Source organism: Xenopus tropicalis, chromosome 9, assembly GCF_000004195.4.
Source record: "Xenopus tropicalis strain Nigerian chromosome 9, UCB_Xtro_10.0, whole genome shotgun sequence".
In the NCBI taxonomy this organism is placed as follows: Eukaryota; Metazoa; Chordata; class Amphibia; order Anura; family Pipidae; genus Xenopus; species Xenopus tropicalis.
In genome coordinates this window covers 20,028,625-20,051,298 of record NC_030685.2, presented here as the reverse complement: position 1 = coordinate 20,051,298, position 22,674 = coordinate 20,028,625, and the positions used below count along the sequence as shown (strand labels likewise).

Genomic DNA, 22,674 nt, shown 5'->3' with positions numbered 1-22,674 from the left:
GGATTGGGGGAACAGACTGTTTGCACTTTCTTGTAATGAGTTTCTTTGCTAAAAATAATGTTTCATTAATAAAAATACTTTGATACCGTGTATATGAGTCTTGTATTCCTATACCAAATAATGATACGCGTGGAGTTCTGGAAAGCTGTATGCCTAAGGCAGCATTCAGCGTGTCAAACACCTCCTTCCAGTATGATACTAGTGCAGTGCATTCCCAGAACATATGAATGTGGCATGTTGCATACTGCATCTAGGGCATTCAGAAGGGGATTCTGGGAATAGTGTAGTTTGGCCGGGTAGTAGTAGGCTTTGTGTAAGAAATATAGTTGGATCATACAGTCTCCGTAGTTTAAAGATACCATAACAGGGGATTCCAGCATCTGATCCCATTCCTCATCAGCACAATGCCCAATGTCCCTTTCCCATTTATCTCTAAGAGTATCTAAAGGTTTATTATGCAGTTTAGCATGGAGTGGTTACCCTGACTTTAAAACATGGTAGCATGTTATAGAGTTGGGCTAAATGGGGATTTAAAGGGACAGTATCCGAGGGTTTATTTTAGTTTGTTATTCTGAGAGTAACACTGAACTATACCAATCTCCCCTTTATATTACATAAAAGACCCCTGTACCAAAATTCTCCCTTGGGAGTGCATTTCATTTTGGGCAGCCCAGTGTGCCAGGGGCATAAGCAGGAACACAACATTATCTATAGCCTCTGCTATACTCTTATACAAGTACATACCTGTAGTACAGGGAGCTTATGAAGAATGCATGAAGCAGTGAGACTATTATTATGTGAATACCTGTGGCATGCATTTTTCATGGCTTCCCATTATTACAGAATCATTTGGGCCACCTAATTTTACTGAACTCTTTGGGCTGATACAATGCTGCTCGACTGGTGTAAGGAAGTCAAATATTGATGAACTCCGGGTGTTTTACTTTTTGCATGGCAAGAGGACTGAGCCCAAATGAGACACTGGATCCTAGGTGGCAATCCGGTGTTTCAGCTTACATATTATTTGCAGTCTTCAGAAGAGCCCATTCCTTTCTGCTAATTCAGGCCTCTCTAATTACTTGTTTCATTTACATTAGCAATTCCAACCCCATTTACCAACCATCCCCTCCAATAAAGGGATGGGCTGCCCTACCTGAATATCAGAGAATCTCCCAACAGACCCTAGTGGATCCCAGCCTAGGACAATTCTCATCAGCCCATTCTTATTTCAACTGGGGGCCTTTATAAAAACCACCTGGCACTTTCCATATGTAATTGCTGTCAAAGTGATCAAAGGGTGTCAGGTTCTCTGGTGGGCCCTAGAGACTCAGTCCAAAATTAATGTGAAGACTTGTTTTATTTTTATTGATTATGACCCATAGTTCTATTGTTTTTGTCCAGATTGTAAATATTTATATATAGGCACCCAAGGGCCTAGGGTGGCAGCTTCAGAGGGTGCAGCTCTGGGGTGCCAATATGATAAGTTCTCTGCTGGAGACTTGCTGTGTAAATCCAGCGGGGGAGCTGGCGGAGGGGCACCTGAACTAAATACAGCATTGTATCCACTGGAGTACTTTCATTTGTGTGGAACCTGGCACTTACTGTGGCCACTGTGAAACTCACTACAGTTCTAAGATAATGACCCTCTAAAATGCACACACTGGTTAAGCTTCATCTAGCGAAGGTGTAAAATGTGGGTGAGTTTCCATTGGTACAAGGTATCAATAGGTGGTTTCCACTAGTGGTATAAAAGTTAGGTGAGAATCCATATGTGCTTTCTGGAATCTGCCTCATGGAGGACAATGGTTGGATGCCCAGTGCCTGGATTGCAGGCACTTGGGTAAAAGAGAATACCTCAGAAGGAGTTGGTAAGATGGGACCACATGAATAAGGATTAGTTAAGGAAGGAATAGATCCTATGTGCCATCACTCTGGAAGTGAAGGATGGACTTATACTGTAGTCTGAAGCTATTCCTCCACCATGGAGGTACTGTTAGGCTGAGGGTGGCAGCACCCAAGTGTGAGTGCTACTGTTGGCTGAGAGGCATCTATAACAGTATTTTATATTGTAGATCCAATTCCACTGCGGTACCTGTACTGTCCTAGTCCTTTGGAATAAACCATTACCAAGGGTAGCCGAATTGCTTTACAATGAGTACATCTCTTTCTATTTTAAATACCTCAACCTACTATACTATCCACCAGATATTAAGGAGCAATAAACATCAATATAGAGGTATCACTTTTTCTTCTTCTCTATCTTTCCCTTGTTTCTTCCTGTTGTGTTATGGCCCCTCCTTCCTTGGTTGCCATAGAGCTACATGTGGTACAGGCAGCATCTTCCCTCAGGCTCCTGAGATCCGGCGGCAGACATGGCATCACACAGATCCTGCTCCCCAGCCCCTGATCTCCTCCATACTAACGCACTGACGCTTCTCATGGACATACAGCACAAGGTGGGACTCCTAAGGGGGCTCTTGGTGGTAATGTGCTTCTTGGGATAATATTCCAGTGGCAGTTTTTTAAAAAATAATTTGTAAGCCAAGGGGAACTCCGGGCAAAGGGTTTAACTATTCTCAGGGTCTTCTCCACTGGTGACATAAGCCCCTTTGTGAATGATGTTTGCCCCCTCAAGACCCAACCCCTCTGGTGTTACATCTGTAATTCCTGCCACATGATTGATAAACCAGCCCCGCCCCCTCCAGAAATGGGAAGGTAGGTTGGGGGTTTATAAATCATGATGGCACCATAGCCTGGGATGATGTGGGTTAGGAGAGGGTGTGTTAGTGTTGAGGGGAATTATTGACAGAAAAAAAGTGGCTACCCTAGTAAGGGCTGATGGGAATGTTCTGTACCCTGGCAGGCCAGTCTGACCAACTTCATGTTTATTTTTTAATGACCTTTGTTTTTTTTCCAATCACAGAAATTTGTCCTTCACAGACTCTTTTTAATAGCAAAAAGGTCCCCAGAGCGAGCCGATCCTAAGGATATAACAGGTAAAACCCCAACCATGGAAACTATTTGCTCAGACGCTGTAAGAGAGAAACTTGGGAAATGCTCTCTGTGCTGCTGGTGAATTTCACAATGCTGCAGTGCTGCTACTTCTCCATAAGGTGGAGCCGTTGCCCCGCATGGGGTTGATAGTAGGGATGCACCTAATATAGGAATTGGATCAGGATTTGTGCAGGATTCAGTCAGTTTCAGCAGAATTTGAATTTGGGCGAATCCAAGTGCTTGGCCGAACTGAATCCAAATCCTTCAAATCTGGTGCATCCCTATTTCTATCTTATTCTAATTTCCATTAACAGACCAGAACTGACATACTTTCCCTTTGTTAATATGCATTAAGAACACTATGAAGGCCTGTTCCATACCATGGCAAAATCCCGCCTTGGAGAACCAGTCTCGGGCTTGCTGCTGATTTACCCACACTGCACCGTTCATATTCTAGAGGTAGGTGGCAGTGCCGAGATATTTATAGGGAAACTAGTCCCCAAAACTGTTGCCTTATAAAAGAAAATGCCATTCTAAGCAACCTCCTGATATATATTCATTACTCATTTTAATGTATTTGTACATAATAGCTATTAGTAGCAGTCATCTGTCTAGCTGTGAGTATCCTACCCACTGCTGGTTTTGGCTCCTGGCAGAAGGCAGCTGATTAAAAGACCTATAAACAACTGCTAGTACATTGTTTCATGAGTCAGACCCAGCAGTGCAGAAAGAAACTGACAGATAGGATCTTATTAATGATCTTTGGCCAAACTCTGACTCTTCAGTGCTTGCACTAACCCATCATTCTGTCTGTCTCTCTCTTGCCTGCAGTCGTCTGGTGAAGCCCTGTACGCCATTATCCAAGACCTTGTGCAAATGGAGCAGCCTGGAGCTCAGTAGGTCTCCTTCTACCTTGTACCTCAGGGTTTGACCAATACCTTTCCCAGTGCAGATAACATGGAAGGCTCAGTGTCATGCCTCAGGCCATATTCACCCTATAGTGAATCAAAGGCAGCACTTAGCACTAAGGTTGTGCTTGAAGACCTGTGGCCCCTAACAGTTACTAGGCGCAGGGCCTAAAGCTAAGTGTAGGCAATACACATTTTTAGCAAACCAACAACAGCACAGTCTTGCTTTATGGCAGGGACGGTAGATATACACTAACGGTTAGTCTGTGTCCTGCCAGAGAAAGTAGGATCAGTTACCCTTTTATTTGAATGGCTCTTTAAAATTGGCCATACTCTTACGAATAATAAGGTACAAAATACGATTATTGGTATTTGCATGGGTATAGATATAAATAATGACAAACTGGGCAGTTGAGGGAGTTTAATCACTAGTCACAAGACAAGATGTTCTAAATTGCACCCCCCCCCCAATTCATTTCTATGGTATTTGCCATTGAAATCCCCACACTTTTCATTACCCTAAAGCTGGTCATATATGTTTACGGTTGACAGGTCCCCTAGGCCTAGGCGTAAAATACATGTCAGGGCCAGAATGACAAATTTAGCAGCAATGCAATTTCTTGTAAATCCCAGAGACCCCTTAAGCTTTCAATGCCCACAGAACCCGCCCCAAACTTACCCTTCCTATTCCTTTCTCTACTTCTCTGATCCCCCTATGGCAGCCCTATATGTGCCAAGATTTGGTTGGGAGGTCCAGTCCTTTTCAATCATATTCCCTGTCCATCTGGGCATGTGTGCCAGGTTGTAGGTCAGTTTGGAGCCTGTTGGATCACAGGGGCATCTTTAAAAATACAGAGGCAACATGGGGCCCACAGTCACAAGCCAATGCACAGGCAGTAGGTGTAAATGCGGGGTCATGGAGGGCTAAATTACATCCCTATCATCACCTAATGGAAAGGAGCATTTATTTAATTGTTGCTGTTATTACCCTAAATACTTTCTCCGGACTCTCTAGCTCGCTGCTGCAGGACCCCAAGATCCTTGTCATGTCACGTTACATCCCCGCCAGGCTTTTCCTGCAATGGCAATTTCTCCTTGTCAGCCTGCCCATGACTTACCTGGACAACATTGTGCTGAATAAAACGCTACTAACCCTGCTGGAGGAATGCCTGGCGCAACTGCTGAAACTGGCAGTGTATTGGTCTGATGCACAGACGGTGAGATCCATAATCGCTCTCATTTCTTTGTGGCGCCACAATCGGCAGTTCAGCTAGGCGTAGGCCATAGTGATGAATCCATTTAATAATGGACAAGGGTGGGTGGCTGCCTAAAATGGGGAAATATACTACAAAGAGCATTTTGCCTGGGTCTAGTAACCCATAGCAACCACTTTTTGCTTTTAAACAGGTAACTAGTAAATTCAGACAGCTGATTGTATGCTCTGGGTTACTAGGCTCATTGCACATTTTATTACATGACAGCCATTATATCTCTCTTCATAGAACAATAACACAAGCCAAGATCTGAACAGCGACCTGCAGCGACTTTTAGTCAGGGAGGAAATAGTCAGTGCCCTCCTCCATTCTCCTGACCTGCAGACTCCAGCAGAGTTCCTCCAGATGTACAGCAGCCCTTTCCATATCTCCAGCGAATCAGGTAAGAATGTTCTTTGAGCTCAGTTCTTAGCTAAACACTTTACAGAATTTTAACACCACTGTGTTTACCTTTAACATGAGCGCCCCCTGCTGTTATTGATGCAGGAGACACTAAGAAATAGAACTGAACAGAGAAGCAGCAGGGGATGCCTCCATCATAAGTAACTTACACTTCTGGATATTTGTCTGGCTGGCTGTAGGGAGCAGCATGGGGAAAAAACTGCCAATAGCATGAATATCACAAAAAAAAATATATCTCTGTTTAGAAGAATTCGGCAGCCCTATGGTATTGTTATGTATATTATCACAAAAGCCAGAGGTTTCTGGACATTTGGGGCTCTGTAACAGTGGCCATACAAGCTGAAATTCGCTCCTTAGGCAAGGTCACCAAACGAGCAGATCATTTCTTGATTTACCCACCTAAAGTGAGCGATATTTTGCTAATACAATCATTTGAACAACTGAATTACTATGGTGGGCATAGGCATCATTTGGGCGTGGACTGCATCAGAGAGTTGTTGCGGTCTACGATCCGAAAGGAAAATCAAACCTGCACTATCAACACCTGTCTGATTTTTGCCCACATATCGATCGGGGAGGCCCCATACATGGACAAATAAGCTGCTGCGATGTCGCCAAGCGAGCGGATCACCCGATATCCCCACCTACGGGTGGGGATATCGGGGAGGCATGTAGGCGAATTCTATCGTTTGGCCAAACGATCGAATTCTGCACGCGGCAATGGGGCAGTTGGTTCGGGGGCCGCATCAACAAGCCGATGCGGTCACCGATCCGACTGGATTTTCTAACCTGGCCGATCGATATCTGGCCAATTTCAGGCCAGATATCGGTCGGCCAGGCCCCTCGGTTCTGCCCCTACACAGGCCGATAAGCTGCCGAATCGGTCCAAGGGACCGATATCGGCAGCTATAATCGGCCAGTGTATGGGGACCTTAAAGCTGGCCATACACATTGGTGAAGTCTCCAAACAAGTAGATCTTACCCCGATATCCCCTGAACTGAGCTGGGCAGTGTCAGGCTGATCTAATCGCTTAGCTGGAGGGCCACTTTTTGCCAAGATGCCGGTAAGGCAGGCCCGATGGCAGGTCCCATATATGGGCTCCTTCACTGGGCACCTGGCCACTATTAACTGCTGTTTAGAATAAGCCCCTTATTTGGGTGAGGGCAGGGGCTTCCGTGCACTTCAAGAACCTCCAATATAGACATCTCTGAGACACATAGGTGCTGTAAATGGATCAGCAGGATCATGCACCAATGCCTACTTTCAGCAAAGAAGGCTCTGTTCTATAATAAACCCAATGGATAAACTAAGTGGCCCCAGGGGGTAACAAGCAGACAGGTGGAGTCCATTTCTCTCCCACTGGCTCAAACAATCGTACAAAGTAGTATGGAAGGCAGATTGTAGCAGAGGAAGCCATGTGTTTCCTCTAGTGCTCTGGTGCCCTGCTGGCACAGCTCTTCACTGGGAGGCGGCCATTGTTGCTCAGCAGCTGCAAACCACATTTGCCTTCAAGTACTATGGAAACAGCCACCAATCCCACTGCCTCCTGTTATACTGGGAAAAGTGAATTTTCTGGCTCTGGCCATAAGCCCGCCCAAGTGCTGGCCTCTTAAAGGGACACCAAACTGACCAATTAGAGATCTGGCCATAGGTTAACAAAAGGGTACCCCCACTTAAGCACGTGCTTTATGTTATAATAAATAATTCCCTCTCTCTCTTTCTAGATCAAGTGTGGCCAATGGCCCAACATACTCATCTGTAGCAGCAAGAGAAGCTATAATCCCCAAGTTGGCCATATTGTACTATTAATTACATGCCCCTGCCATGCGATGGCTGATGAATTTCTCTGCACTGTAAATTAAAAAACATTAATTGTGCACAATTGTTGTTGCAGTTGCTTACATTTACTGCTGCCTATAATATATATAGGATTTTCTGGTGTGTTTAGGGGGTTTGTTTTGTAAAGGGATGGTAAAATGCTGGAGACCCAGGTTTCTACAAATACACAACAAAACAAACCTCATAACTTTTTTTTTTATTTCCGTGGGAAGAGGAAATATACATCAACCTTATTTTCTTATGTGTGGCAAAAATATATAATTTAAGTCCCGTTGCTGAGCTTTATCCACAGCAGATCCATCTGCCTTGCACCCGCGGCCCGGTCAGGGAAAGAAAATCTTACAGAACAGTCAGCACTTCACTTGTATAAACTTACAGACAAACTGGGGGGAAACTGCTTTTGTGAGACCTTGGTCTTGTATCTCCCATTAGCCAGTGGCTAGGTCAGGATGATGGGAAATGTAGTTAAACAGCAGTGGGAGTATAGCAGGTGTAATAAAACTACTCCACAGATATAAGCTGTAAATGGAATCTGTAGCACAGAAGACATTTTTGTTCTGATGGGATATTCTTACTGCTTGCTGGGGAAATGCATCCAATCATTAACCAGAGCAGACATAGTGTTGGTCATTTATTAACACAGGGGCAATTTGCATCAGGGCAGTAACCAATCAGCATTAAGCTTCCATGAGGCACTGTAGGTCAAATAGTTACTATATTAATACAGTATGATGTCACTAAAAGTGAAGAGCAGGTGAATTAGAAACCCATTGTGCATTTCCAGCCTTCTCCAGAGAGTGAGACAGTGTCTCTCCCTGCTCAGGCTGTACATATCCTTGTGCTGTATCGCTGTGCCTATAGCCAGGGCTGGGGGGCAGAGTTGGCACCCAAAGCTACCTAGTAAAATGGGATATTTACTGATCAGGTGCTTATATGGGCTACATATAGTTGGAAAGGATGGAGACAGTAGGGTAAGATGGTGACTAGGAAGAGTCAGGGGAGAGGTACAGTAGGAAAGGGTGGAGACAGTAGGGTAAGATGGTGACTAGGAAGGGTCAGGGGAGAGGTATAGTAGGAAAGGACGGAGACAGTAGGGTAAGATGGTGACTAGGAAGGGTCAGGGGAGAGGTACAGTAGGAAAGGATGGAGCCAGTAGGGTAAGATGGTGACTAGGAAGGGTCAGGGGGGAGGTATAGTAGGAAAGGATGGAGCCAGTAGGGTAAGATGGTGACTAGGAAGGGTCAGGGGAGAGGTACAGTAGGAAAGGATGGAGCCAGTAGGGTAAGATGGTGACTAGGAAGGGTCAGGGGAGAGGTACAGTAGGAAAGGATGGAGACAGTAGGGTAAGATGGTGACTAGGAAGGGTCAGGGGAGAGGTACAGTAGGAAAGGATGGAGACAGTAGGGTAAGATGGTGACTAGGAAGAGTCAGGGGAGAGGTACAGTAGGAAAGGATGGAGACAGTAGGGTAAGATGGTGACTAGGAAGGGTCAGGGGAGAGGTACAGTAGGAAAGGGTAGAGACAGTAGGGTAAGATGGTGACTAGAAAGAGTGAGAGGACAGGTATATGTAAAGAGCAGGGGCTAGAGAATGTCATTAGAAATACTGCCCAACTGGCAGCCCTTTAGTTGTTGAGGATGGGACAGTAGTACTTTATATAGTTACTGTTTGGCCCTACAAATGAAGCTTTGCGAAGCATTACAGCCACACACTGATCCAAGCCATGGGACACAAGAATGCACCAGTGAAACACATTTAGCCTTAGTCCACTTTGCTTGTGGGTATACCTGGTGCTGTATATGCATATGGCAAATGCAATATACACACAGATGCACAAATGCAATAGTATAGCTGTACAAACACAGAGTAACTGAAATCCTGCAGTTTCCAAACAGCATTGTGTGTATATAAATATATATTTAGCCTCTGCTAGAGGTTTCTATATACACAGATTATACCCTCAATGCAGCAGTATCACCCACTCACTCATTCCTATGGTTCAGGTAAAGTGCCAAAAAATGCATCTTTATTTATCCATAATCCTAAAATATGGGCTGTTAGATGTGTTTGTACACTTCAAAAGGATGCATCAAAGCAATATGGGTCACTGACGGCTGCTGGTTTAGCTGGCAGCCACGTGATACAGAGGGGGCAATAAAAGGGACTGCAATGGAATGTCTTCAGAGTGTTCTACCTCTGCCCCACCAAATGCAGAGGGCTTGGTACAAAGGAGAGAGGAAACAGCAGCTTGATATATTCCCTACAAGTCCAGGAACTGCATCCCAAGCCTAAGGCCACGTCCATATTATAATGGCAAGACACACCAGGTCATTCAAACCTCAAAGTCCTTCCCTCGTGAGGGAAAATATTCATATATTTATATATATATATATATGAAAGGAGTACAAAGCTTTTCACTGCTGAGTCTTGACACAGGGCACCTGGATCGGGTTGCAGAGTGGGAAGTCCATAGTGCAGGTTCCTTGACCACGTCACAGAGCCGTGCTCTCAATGTCAGTTTCTGAGTTGACCGAGGATGGTGGGGAAGGCTCTGTGAAAGGAGCCGGAGTCGCTGATTCTACCACAGAACGACCTTGAGGATCTGAAAAGTCAGATGGTAGGGGGGAACAAATTCATGTATGAGTTTTGTTTCATTCAAATAACTTTTTATTGCTGTTCCTAATGAAGCTAGCAACTGGCAAGGCTGGAGAATGGTGAACATGCGTACGTTCCTATAGGCTGCTTGCTCTAATATTGTGCCTGTATAATGCTCTGATTGGATACAGGTTTCCTGTAGCCCTGCCCACCTTGAAGCAGAGGGCACACAGACAAAAAAGTGGTAGGGCAGCAGTTCTCAACCTGTGGGTCGGGACCCCTTTGGGGGTCGAACGAGGGGTCACCTAAGACCATCGCAAAACACATATTTCTGATGGTCTTAGGAATCATTTTATGGTTGGGGGTCACCACAACATGCTGGCGATAGTCCTGTGTGCCAGGATAAAACCACACAGAAAAAGCCTAATTGTATCTCTATGAATGATTGCACTGTAACACTGTACAAGAGCAGGGGATTCTGCATTGGGAAATAACCATAGCAGATTGGGGGCCTGGTCTAACACATCCTACTTACCAATGCAGGAATGAAATTATGTTTAAAGGAAAACTATAACCCCAGAATGAATACATACCCAACAGATATCTGTTGACAGTTTAATTGGCTGATGTGACCTAACATGTATGTGTGCCTTGGCTTGTTTGTGAGCTCTGTGAATCCTCTGATCCCAGGAGACGGCCCTTAGTTCTTAAAATTACTTTTTTTTTTTTTTTTTTTTTTTAAATTTGTTTTATTTAGGATGATCCAATGGCACATACTACTAAAAAAAAAGGATATTTTTATGAAAATGGTTTATTTAGATTAAATAAGCCATTTTATGCAATATAATTTTATAGAGACCTACATTGTTTGGGGTACAGGTTTCCCTTAATTTCCTTTTATTGTTTTCCATATCCATGCTTTAAAGCAGGGGTCCTCAAACTGTTGGGGGGCCAGACTATAGTTAGTCCTCAAACTTCGGCCCCATCCTGGCTACTATCTGTCTGCCTCAGCGCTGTCGGTAGGTTGTGGTAATGAGACGCGCTAGGGCACAGGGCCACACTGAGGCAGACTGGTAGTAGCACGGGGCCAAGTAAATGACCTTGGGGGGCCGTAGTTTTAGGACCCCTGCTGTAAAGTCTACCTAACAAGCTATTCAGGCTCACTTGCAGTCTGTCTGTGACAATAATAGGGGAGGACAGCACGCATAAGTAATAAACAATGACAGTATCTACAGAAGACACAGTAAGCCATATTTTAATGCTGCTTTAAGACATGTAGCAGTAGAATATATATACCTATTATTCTTATATGGTAATGCTCTTATTTCTAGGGCTGTAAGAGGGACAGAATAGGCGCTACAGTTGGTTGATATCCATTGACAGCCACCGAGTGAGTGCAGCTACTGTATTCAATAGGGGTAAACAGCATGCTGGAGGTCCCGGGAGTTATATACTATAATCCAAGAGGGGGAACTATTACACTATAATTCGAGTGGGGGAACCATTACATTGGGCATGGCACTGGCCAGGCAAACTACGTAATTTTACTTTCTTACCCAAACTCGGGAACTTTTAAGCAACAGCACTGGTTGTGCAGTCGTGTTCAACAATCTGTTAAACAGAAGCAAGCCACCCCCTTAGAACCCCACAGCCCACATGCTGTGTTAGTGAGTGCAAACAGAAGCCTGGTTAGAGTCACACACACACACACAGTTAGTAACCGGCACACGTGAACAAGAACATGATTGGAGGGGGAAATGAGTCAGTGTGCTTGTTTTTTCGTTTTGGCCAATCAAATGCCCGGATTCTTACCATAAAACCTTGAAGATTCAGTGGCTACCAATAAAGGCACATCATACATCTGAATTGTTTAATGAAATTATTTACAATTAGAATCTCGCTGCAAGAAGGCACATTACAAATTACAGAAGCAAATCTCATTAATTAACCAGGAGTCAATATGGCGGCTGAGTTAAACCATGTCTCGGGGCTTGCAAAGCTGAATTCATGCACTGTGGCTATGGGTTTAGTGCTAGAAATTGTGGGGAATCGATGGTGCAATTTTTCAACACATGTAAATGCCATGAATAATATATTTTCAGGATATGCAGCATAAACATGCACCGGAGCGGGACACTGGCAGCTACAGACAATGGCTCTGCCATGCAATAGATAATAAGGCGAAACTAAATGAGCCGGTGGTTCTACAGGCAGCTGCTCACAAACAAGGGGAGGGTATCAGGTGCAGAACACGACATGCTCCTAGTTCCGACAAATCCAAGGCAGTGCACTAGTAACCCTGTTGGGTCCACAGATCTTAGACTATAGCTCCCTGCAGGCTTTAATGCCTGATAATTTGAAGAATGCTGGGAGTTCTAGTCCAGCAACAGCTGGGTTCCCAAGATTAAGATATAAGGAACTACAGTAATGCTGCAGTAAAGCTGTAACTTCAAATGGAAAGCATTAACCTAAACTCAGTAGGGGCAATTGCAGACGGGGCTACCTCAGGCACCCTTATAGGGGGTTGTGCACCTTTTAATATGACATAGATACTTGGTTTTCATTTTTATGGTTGTTCAGCTTTTGCTTTTTGTTCTGCAGCTCTCCAGTTTGGAATTTCAGGAAATATGTAGAAGAGAAAGAAGAATTATTCAAAAACTATTAAAAAAAAATAACTAACACCAATTGCAAAGTTGCTAGGAATAGGACATTTTATAACATAGTAAAAGGTGATCCACCTCATTAAATGCTGCATTTTTGGGATGCCCAAAGCAGCCTGGAAGTCAGGTAGAAGCCTGGATACTTGTAGGCCAGTGGGACACCAGAAAAAACCCGGGGTTGGCCCTTGGCGACCCAGACCCGCTCCCCCACAACAGGAACTGTAGGCAATAGCACACTAGAAGGAAGTGCGGTATATGCTCCAGGGGAGGGGGTTGGTGTCGGAGGAGCAGAAGCTTGCAATTGGAGTGGGGGGCCCCCAGGCAGCAGCCCCGGACAGCCCAGTTCAACCGTGTACATTAAAACTTATGGAGGCCTGCTTCAAGTGCTTTGGTGCCACATTTTTGGCTACTGAAAAATAAAAAAATAAAGTGTTGAAAGTGCCTAAAGTACCAGCGTCTGAAATTGCCCCTTCTTTCTCCAGTGTGTTTGAACTGGCAAACTCTGCATTTAATGTGATCTAAACTAACCAAGAGGAGGTAAAAGGGTTTGGTCACTCCTTTAGTGTGCACTTTCTATTGAGGGCAAGTATTGGGTGCAGTTATAATATTTAATTTAAAAAAGAAGCAGATCATTTTTTAGCCATGCAAACATTATGTAGTGCCATGTATTTACCTGTGGATTTTAAAATGAACTGATTGGACCACTGCCATTCATGTCCAAGACAACAGAGGAGGCTGACAAGTCACAGAGCAAATGTGACTTTGGGTCCCCAGCTGTCCCTAGACTACAACTTATAGCATTCTTAACCATATAACCAAAAAGCAGAGCATGCTGCGAGTTGCAGTCTATGGACATTTGGGGAACTCAAGGTTAACATTGGGGGACTGATAAGTTTCAACTCTTTGATTCATGATGGAGGCAAAAAACAAATTTTAGCCAGGGAAACCTGGCATCACTGCGAGACCACGAGCCACACCGGGTGTGAGTGCCTTGTTAGAGAAGTGATGGAGTGAGTGATTCTGTGAGAGGGTGTGGAACAGATTCTGTTGTCAGAGAGATGGGGGGTATTGGATAATATGGCAGGGCATGGAATGGAGTGTGATGGGCAGAGACCATATGGTGCGCCAGGCAAAGCCATTAATACAACAGAGGTAAGTGCACGTATCAGCAGTTTACAAACCTTAGAATCGGTAACTTTCCCAACCTGTTGAAGGCATCACAAGACAAAATCTATTAGGCAGCAGGACAAAGGCTGCTTCTGATTGATATTAGGCAGCATTACACACACATTCCTATAGCCCATTCCTAGTGTACTTAGTGCCATTCTTAAGGCGGCAGTGAATGTTGGTTTTAAGTGGCAGCCAATGAGAAATGCCAAACCAGTAACACTTATTAATTGAAGGCAAATGGCAAGCAAAGCCAAGATGCAGTACTATAACAAATGCTTCATGAGAACAAAGCCTTATGGGTTGGCATTGGAAGGCGATCAACAGCCTTCGCCCAGATGGTGAAAGCGTACATATCACCATACTCCATCTAAAGAGCTCTGCACAATCTGTTAAATAACAGCCAGCTCACTGAAAGGTTGTGAGTGTACCAAGTCATTATTCCACACAACTGGGGCTCTTAATACAATTGAGTCCCATTCCCACACTCACCAGTGATGATCTTTGAAGCTGATGATGGCTGTGGGTGCTCCAGGGCTGTTGGAGAGGCTGGGGGCTGAGGCGGAGGAGGGACTGTAGGCCGAACGCGTGGCTTGGGGACAGGTCGAGGTCTGGGTAGAGTCCCAGTCTGTGGGGGTGATGGCTGCGTCTGGGTAGCTTCAGGGGCAGCTGGCTGGGATCCTGGATGTTCTACACCCAGGGGGGGAGTATCTGGAGGTGTTGGTGTGTGTGGAGGACTGGAGGACTGATCTGTTGAGGATTCGGTGGGGAACGCCACTGGTTGGGCATTAGCTTTAGACAGTGACAGAGTTGCTGACTGAGTGGGTGGCTGGGGAGGAGGATGACTGGGTGCTTGGATGAATGGCTGGCTGCCTGAATGCCTACGAGGCAGGGTGCCATGTGAGTGTGTAGAGGTGGCCGGAGCGACTCCCTGGCTGGTAATACTACTTGGTGGAGAAGGATTATGGGCAGTATTGGAGGGCTTGGGTGAGATGGAGGGTGGGACATTTGCAGAAATGGATGAACCTGAATTAGCAAGTTGCCCTGAATGGGGTACAACTGGCTTTGGAGGAGCTGGTGCAGGTTTTTTTGTACCTGAAAGAAAACATATTATATGCAGACTATTATTATGGAATTTTACATTTAATAAGTAGAGCTTAACTGTATTATTATTATACTATATTATTAACTATAATATTATACTGTATTATTAACTGTAATATAGTGGGTAGACATAGATTAGGTGCACAGAGCAATGCTCCTGTGTGCAAATATTTTACAGATGACAACTACATCCATACAAGAAAAAGAAGCCATATTGCTTGCCTTGGACATATAATATCCTGTTTTGTATTGCCACCCATTATTTATCCAAAATATAGGACGTTACCTACATGGCATTTAGTATGGAAGCATTCACTCATACAAATGCAAATAATATTCAAAGGTTTCTGTTGTCCCTGCTTTTTGGTAAGAGGAAAAGCATTTACCTCGCCTGGAGGAGATGGGACTTGGGTTGGCATTGCCCTGTGCAGGAACCACTGCATTTCCACCACCAGGGGGTTGATGAGTTCCGTTCCGTAGTGATGGCGGGGTGGTTGCAGGTGTCAGATCTTTAGTCTTGAACGTACTGTGGAGTTAAGAACAAAAAAGAGAAAGGGGGAGAGGGTATCTGTTTAACAATGTTTATCTTCCAGTTTATTCTCTTAATAGACAGTACAGCATGGGGGATATTCTACTGATGCATATGGAGGATGCCTCTACTAAGAGAAATAGCTAGGCAACTCCCATACATGACTGAACAAAAGAAAGAATATAAATAGCAGCTTTTGCTTATGCACAGGGCTATGTCCTCATCATTTTTTTTATTTAATAGAAAAAAATATTTCGATAAACCTTTTTAGCAAATAGGGAACAGGCCCACTACACCTTCATAATTTTTCTTTTTAGAAACATGTATGCATGACCTTTTCAGAGAAGAGGATCTTATGTAATGGGGCTGGCCTTGTTAAGCATATAAAGAAGGGCACAGCCATGTACCTAGGGTGCAACAAAAAGGGGCATCATAAGTACAGAGAGAGAGAGAGAGGAGGAGGGGGAAGGAAGAGAGAGAGGAAGGGAGGAAGAGAGAAAGAGGTTATGGGGTGCAGTAATTTAAATGTAAAAGCAAAATATATCTAAGTTTTATTTGGCTAAAGAAAAAATTAAGTCGTGAATACATAGATACTCTCTTTTCTCTGGTTAATATTGCTGGTTTAATTTGGAATTTCTGCCTTGCATAAGGGCAAAGAAAGGGGAAATGTATAGAAAAAGAAAGTACCTAGTTTCATCATTGCTGTGGGTTAGCACAGGGTCTGCAGAAGCCGTGGGCTGCACTGATGTAGCCACTGTGGGACCAACATCTAACGAGGATGCCGAATGATCTGACTGGTTACCGCTTTCAGTGGGCGGGAGCGGAGGTTGGACAGTTGGTGCACCATGTTTTCGGTTTAAGGTGCCCCCTCTGCGAGTGTTCAGATAGTAGTCCATCACTTTCAGACCTGAGCTGTAGGGAGAAACGTCAGTGTTAATTCAGTCCCATTACACTGATTCCCTTCTTCTGACAGGAGAATGATTTATAGCAGGGATCCCAAACCTTTTATACTTGTGAGCCACACTCTGATGTAAAAAGTATTGGTGAGCCACATAAGTATGAAAACAATTCTTTGGGGATGCCAAAAGGGCTGTGTTTGGCTAGTTGGTAGCCCCATGTGGACTGCTAGCCTGCAGTAGGCTCTGCTTGTAGTATAACTGTGTCTCCAAAACTTGTTTCCAAGCCAGAGATTTAAAACTCGGCACCTACTTTGGGGGCCACTGGCAGCAACATCAAAGGGGGTGGTGAGGAAAGGTGGTTGGGAATCACTGAGCATACTTGTTTCATTACCTATGTATAATGAACTCTAGTTTGATGATTTAGTCACACACTGCCTCCCATTCCATTTTTTTCTGTATAAAGAATGCTTTTAAGTCTGATTTTTTTCTCATTGCACCTCCCAGTTCCCTAACCTCTATATAATGAAATCGTTCAAATGTATAGTTTAGTCTCACTGTGCCTCTATATAATGAACTCCTTTTAGTTGAAGATTTTGAATCACCTTGCCTCCAAATTTGATTGCTTCCATAAAAAACTCCTCTTAGTTTTATGATTTAGTCCCACATTACCTCCCACTCCAATTACCTTTGTCTGATGAACTCCTAGTTTATTATTTGGTCTTTCCTTGCCCTCCCAGTTCCATGGTTTTCTATGACCTGAAATCATTCTACTGGGACCCTGCCTGATACGGTCATGTCTCTGTCAAATACATCCAAATCGAAGTGTTTGCAATAAATTTATGATATAGAAGTGTGTTTAGGGGATTGCAGGGACACTTCTGCCTTTAGATCAGAAAACTATCACTTTAATACATATTAAGCTGTTCTAACACCTACCTGTCCCTCTTTAACTCTCCATCCATCACCATACTGAAAGGCCTTTTCTTCTCCAGTGGCCCAAACTCATATGACATATCATTGCCGGTGTAAGGCACATTGTTGGAATGTGTTGTGGGTGCAACCGGAACAAAGGCACCAGAAACATTAAAATCCAATTCTGAAGGAAGAGAAAGGGAAGTTTAAACAGAGATGCATATAAATCCTTACAGCAAGTTAAAGGCCACTAAATAATCAGGTCAGCTCAACATGAAATAACAACAACCCTCCCAGCCCCAAAGATACAACACAGGCCAATACCCTTTCTAAAGGTCCCCATACACCTAATGATCCGCTCGCTTGGCGATGTCGCCAAGTGAGCGGATTTTCTCCCAATATCCCCCACCTACTGGTGGGGGATATCGGGAGAATCCCGGCTAATTCGATCATTTGGTCCTGGGGCCAAATGACAATCGAATTATTACGACAGGTATAGGCAAAGTCGGTCTGGGGACCGCATCAACGAGCCAATGCAGTCCCCAATCCAACTAGATTTTTTTTAATCTGCCCAATCGAGATCTGGCGGATTTCAGGCCGATTAGCTGCTGAATCGGTCTGAGGGACCGATATCGGCAGATAGAATCGGCTCATGTATAGGGGACCTTAACAGGAAGCTCTCTTACCATCTGGAAAGAACCAGTCCGCGTGCTGAATGATTGGTTCGATGATTGTCATTACGTGGACAGATGTTGCAGCTGCTATTTCTGCGAGGGTTCTGGGAAAACATAAACCTTATTTGGTTACATGACTGCCAATAAGTCCTAATATAAATGCAAATGTAGTTTTAAGGGTAAAGGCCCTCATACACGAGCCATTAAGCTGCCATCTTGGTCTAGAGTTCCCCTTTAACAGTACAATAGTTTGAAACAAAGAAAACAGTTTACTAACTCACTAATTAACATCATATAAAACTAAAACATTAGAAGGTTTATTTGTTCTTTAAAAAGCAGTATCTCCTTTGCGGCCAGCCACGCAGTGAACACAACCCATGAAAGAGCTGCGGTGGGCCCTCGCAAGTCAAGGAAGTGGATTATAATTAACAGAGCGCTTTGGGGGTAACTTGATACACAGGGAAGCTGGAAGGCTTGCTCACAATTAGAGAGAATACGGAGTGGAGGAGAACATGAAAGGCTCAAGCTTGGGAAGTCTAAAAGAGGGTAACCGCAGCACCACACATTCCTCCCCAAACCACACTACTCTCATGCAGAAACCATGAGAATGTCTCTCAAAATCTTGGGATAAGGATCTTCGGTTTAGATGAGCTGCATCTGCATTTTTTTTTTAATAAAAATGACTGACTCCACTTTAAACCCTTAAACCTTTACAAGTCAGTGATAAAAAAAGGCACTAGCTACTCCTCTTGATTTTCTGTCATATTAGTACTTCAGGCATTTACCTAGGGATCTTATGCTGTCTTTTCTTAAAGCCAAAGTCTTTGCAAGGCAGTAAAATAAATAAGCGTCTCAGATAAAGGATATTGCACTGTGCTGTGGAAAAGACAGTTGCAATATGTGGTAAACACGCGGCTATTTCAATTGCCTTTTCTGCAAAGAAAAGCCGGTCCTACCTTCATATACAGCAGGGATACTAGATTTACTCTCAGTACATGTCCAAGGCAAAGAGTGGGATCAGCTACACTTTTATTAAAAGACTTAAGCTGGTCACACATGAAGTCAGTCACTGCACTGTAGGCCAAATTTGGGTTGATTTAATGATTTAACAGACTATGCAGACCCTTTGGAGAAAAACAAACTATCAGACTGATACAGTTCTCGCTTGACAAGCAGGTTTAAAAATACCATTGGGCAAGGACTCCACTGATCCATTGGTATAGCCCAATAAGATACCTTGTGTATCTCATATCAGTATCAAACTCACCCTTCATGCCTTGCCCACAGAAGGTTGGGACCCAAAACAATTGCAATGTTGCTGGGAGTCATCTTGTTGATGTCACTGTGGTGACTCAGCTTGGCCAAGAATTTCACAAGATACCTGAAAGACAAAAGGAGGCTGTGTCTCAGTGGACGCATTGTTGTGGCTCAATGATAACACTATTGGTTTGTGGCAAACAGGAGAGCAGCAATATTTGCCCTCATTGGCTGTAAATAGAATCATGTTATACTGAGTTTCAAGAAGAAAGAAAGGTACAATTACTTGGGGGGGGGGGTGTAAAAATCACCCCCAGTGATTGGAGTCGCTTACCTTATAACCCTGGGATGGTGCTCCTGGCCTCCTACAACTATAGCAGATATAGGACTATGAAGATTTTCATTCATCCAGGTCATGGTATTTCTAGTATAAGTAAATCAAACTGGACTTGCTAAATAATCACTGAAGGCGTTTCTCAGTTCAAATGAACTGAGGAAGCTGCTCGGACGAGTAGTGAAATGTATTCAATGACTCGATACTAATCAAGTCCAGTTGCTTTAGATTTACTTATACTAGATGTAGCAGATATACTATTCCTTCCCCCCTTGGTTTTACCTGTCTGCCTCAATTTCCTATTCTACCTGTTACACCCTATGTCTGTATTTTCCCCTATATTTGTAATTGTCACAATAGAAATAAAAATAGACACCAGCTTAAGCACTTCCAGATTAACTGTACCTGAAGTTTTCCAGATTTGGTTTGGGAAGTTTCTGGCATACCACCCATAAGGCCTGCAGCTTTGTGTTCTGGTCTGGAATGCTTCAGGGGAGAAAAAGAGGTACAAAGTCAGATGCACTTATTCATATCACTTATATAATTTTATACTGTAAGCTCTTTTGGGCAGGGCTCTCTTCACCTCTTGTATCGGTTATTGATTGTTTTATATGTTACTCTGTATGTCCAATGTATGAAACCCACTTATTGTACAGCGCCGCGGAATATGTTGGTGCTTTATAAATAAATGTTAATAATAATACTGCGTTGGGTAGCTGCCAGTCTACTTTATTACAAAAAGAAACCTCTAGAAATGAAAATATGAACAAAGCCACGAGCCATATAGTGGCTTAGATTTCTGGTTATCTCTCAGTGCAGGTTATGAGAAAACTAGAACTGTCAATGCCATGGAGAGGAAGACATATTACGTTTATGCCATTCCTTGCTATGAAGGCTTCTAACTAATTTTGGAATTCCCAATGAATTAGTGACTAATTATTATCAGTCTTAGCACACAATTTCACAGTCCCCCTTGCCCTTACTTTCCAGCATGGTTCCATTCCTCATACAAGTTAAAGGTCATCAGAGGTTCCGGCAGTTCACGCAGATACGATTTTAGTGCCCCTACGGAGTAGAATTTTGACAAATATTTATGACTGAACCGAGATCAAAAAACAATATAATTACAAAGCAGATAGATAAAAATCTATTAGCAAATGTTTTCAATCAATGCAAGAAACCAGGCAGGAATGTGTGTGTTGCGCTGTGTAACTTTCTATAAGTATGTGTAAGGAATTTGTATGCCGTTTGTTTTGTATTTGTTTGTTGTGTATATATACACTCCACAATTGTGCAATGCTGAATACGTTGCTGCTTTATAAATATATTACATAAAAATGAAATAAATAACAACAGTCTCTAGGGCAGTGATCCCCAACCAGTGGCTTGTAAGCAACATGTTGCTCACCAGTCCCTTCGATGTTGTTCCCAGTGGCCCAAACAGATGCTTATTTTTGAATTCCTGCCATTTGGGCAAGTTTTGGCTGCATAAAAACCATCCGTACTGCCAACCGGAGCCTCCTGTAGGCTGCCAGTCCACATAGGGACTGCAAAATAGCCAATCAGAGCCCCCATTTGTAACCCCAGGAACATTTTTCATGCTTGTGTTGCTCTCCAACTCTTTTTACATTTGAATGTGGTTCACAGGTAAAAAAGGTTGGGGTCCCCTTCTCTACTATATTGAAGTTTAGGGAGAATGACAGTCAAGCAGATGCCATTTATGTAGAATTAAAGAACGATCTTTGCATCCAGCCTATAATGTTTAGTTTCAAAGGAATTTTCCCTTGGACAATCATTATATATATATTTTTTCAAATCACAGATTTTTTTTCTATTTGAAGAATCTTTGCAACACTAAACATAGGGATCACGGTGACTCACTCTTAACAGCAGAAGGATGCATTTAAAGGTTCCAGCCCACAGTTAAAGACCATACCTGCCACCGCATGTGGGTCTGAGTAGAACTCCTCTAGCTGAGATGTGGAACAGTCCAGTGCAGCTTTAAGCTTCTTGAGTTTGGAGGCTCCTGCTGCAATCCTGAACAAGCCCTGCAAAGCACATTAGGGAGCCAGGTAACAAAGTCAGTATATGGAACAAGCACAACCTCAGCTTTATGTGAGAACACCTTCAATGCATAGCTCTCCAAATCAGTCACTATGGTTTATGCTTTGGGTTGTACCCGAACCACAGCCCCACAACAGCAAAGTGAAAATATTGCTAATTAGCTAAATTTAACATGTTTTATTGCCTTGCCTACATACCTCTTCTTTCATGCCGGTCTCCAGCAGCATCATTACACAGGCTTCAATGGGTAGAGCTATCTCTCTCCCACTTCGTTTCAAGTGCTCCTCTAGTGGTGTGCCAAATGCGGGCTTTTCTGTCCACTTATCTGAAGGGTAGGGAATTCATCCACACACGAAACACCATGGTGGTTTTGTGGGTGGGGTGAGACAGATGTAAGGAGATGAAAAACATTGTATTGCAGGGAAAGTACATACAATGGCAGAAGTCAGATGACTGATGCAAGGGTAGGAAATAAGAAAGGAATATCGGCTTGTGGCACAGGCAGAATATTTTCCCTTGCAAAGAAGCTCCTAATCCCTGTTGTGCAACATCACTCAAAGCCCAAAAATGCATATTTTAGGGCTGTAATCTGATGAAACCAGCACTGATTGGTGGTTTCCATTAACACAAAGGACAAACTGCAGAACTGGGTTAGGGTGCTTCTCCACTGGGTGAGAATACACCATGTGTGCCATGAGCCTTAAAGGAGAATAAAAACAGAGTGCAAGACCAACGGAAAAGTTAAAGGGATGTACGATGAGGAGATGAGAAGTGAAAGATAACAGAAGAAGAGTCAGTTAATAACAGCAGCTCTGAAATGATCAGAGAATACAGAAGCTCTGATTCAACGTTATCTCCAGTTTATTTCCAGATGGAAGCACAGATTGAAACCAGACAGACAGAGGCAGGAAGGAGTTGGTAGGGTGCAGGAGGAGCAGGGAAGTGTTACCTTGCTGGGCTTGGATTTCAGGAAGGGCCTTTTCTAAGGCAGCTAGTGCTTTCCTATGATATTCGGCTTGTGTCTCTAACAACTGCAGACAGAATGTACACAGAGGACAACAC

At 43.7% G+C, this 22,674-nt stretch overlaps 2 protein-coding genes across 5 annotated transcripts in view; one reads left to right on the top strand and one right to left on the bottom strand.

Moving 5' to 3' along the window:
- Window positions 1-2,312: 2,312 nt before the first annotated feature.
- Window positions 2,313-7,461, top strand: tex47 (testis expressed 47). The gene is made up of 7 exons (XM_031893680.1): window positions 2,313-2,456; window positions 2,924-2,996; window positions 3,350-3,453; window positions 3,826-3,890; window positions 4,918-5,119; window positions 5,405-5,558; window positions 7,304-7,461. The coding sequence occupies exons 1-7, from the start codon at window positions 2,373-2,375 to the stop codon at window positions 7,339-7,341; spliced, it is 720 nt and encodes a 239-aa protein (XP_031749540.1). The 5' UTR covers window positions 2,313-2,372; the 3' UTR covers window positions 7,342-7,461.
- Window positions 7,462-7,595: 134 nt separating this feature from the next.
- Window positions 7,596-22,674, bottom strand: part of arhgap17 (Rho GTPase activating protein 17) — a 70,634-nt gene continuing 55,555 nt past the window's right edge. Inside the window, exons 9-22 of one of the 4 annotated variants that reach the window (XR_209038.4) lie at window positions 22,562-22,643; window positions 21,810-21,937; window positions 21,485-21,596; window positions 20,532-20,613; window positions 19,954-20,034; window positions 19,225-19,338; window positions 17,970-18,061; window positions 17,308-17,467; window positions 16,160-16,384; window positions 15,330-15,469; window positions 14,332-14,934; window positions 13,854-13,877; window positions 11,825-11,873; window positions 7,596-10,019 (exon numbers count right to left, since the gene is read on the bottom strand). Coding sequence is in view for 3 of the 4 variants with exons in the window: in XM_002932466.5 (XP_002932512.1) it covers window positions 9,910-10,019; window positions 14,332-14,934; window positions 15,330-15,469; window positions 16,160-16,384; window positions 17,308-17,467; window positions 17,970-18,061; window positions 19,225-19,338; window positions 19,954-20,034; window positions 20,532-20,613; window positions 21,485-21,596; window positions 21,810-21,937; window positions 22,562-22,643 (1,929 nt within the window). In the remaining variant the exon portion in view is untranslated. The remainder of the gene's footprint in view (window positions 10,020-11,824; window positions 11,874-13,853; window positions 13,878-14,331; window positions 14,935-15,329; window positions 15,470-16,159; window positions 16,385-17,307; window positions 17,468-17,969; window positions 18,062-19,224; window positions 19,339-19,953; window positions 20,035-20,531; window positions 20,614-21,484; window positions 21,597-21,809; window positions 21,938-22,561; window positions 22,644-22,674) is intronic. The other 3 variants (XM_004918036.4, XM_004918034.4, XM_002932466.5) reach the window with 3 other exon arrangements.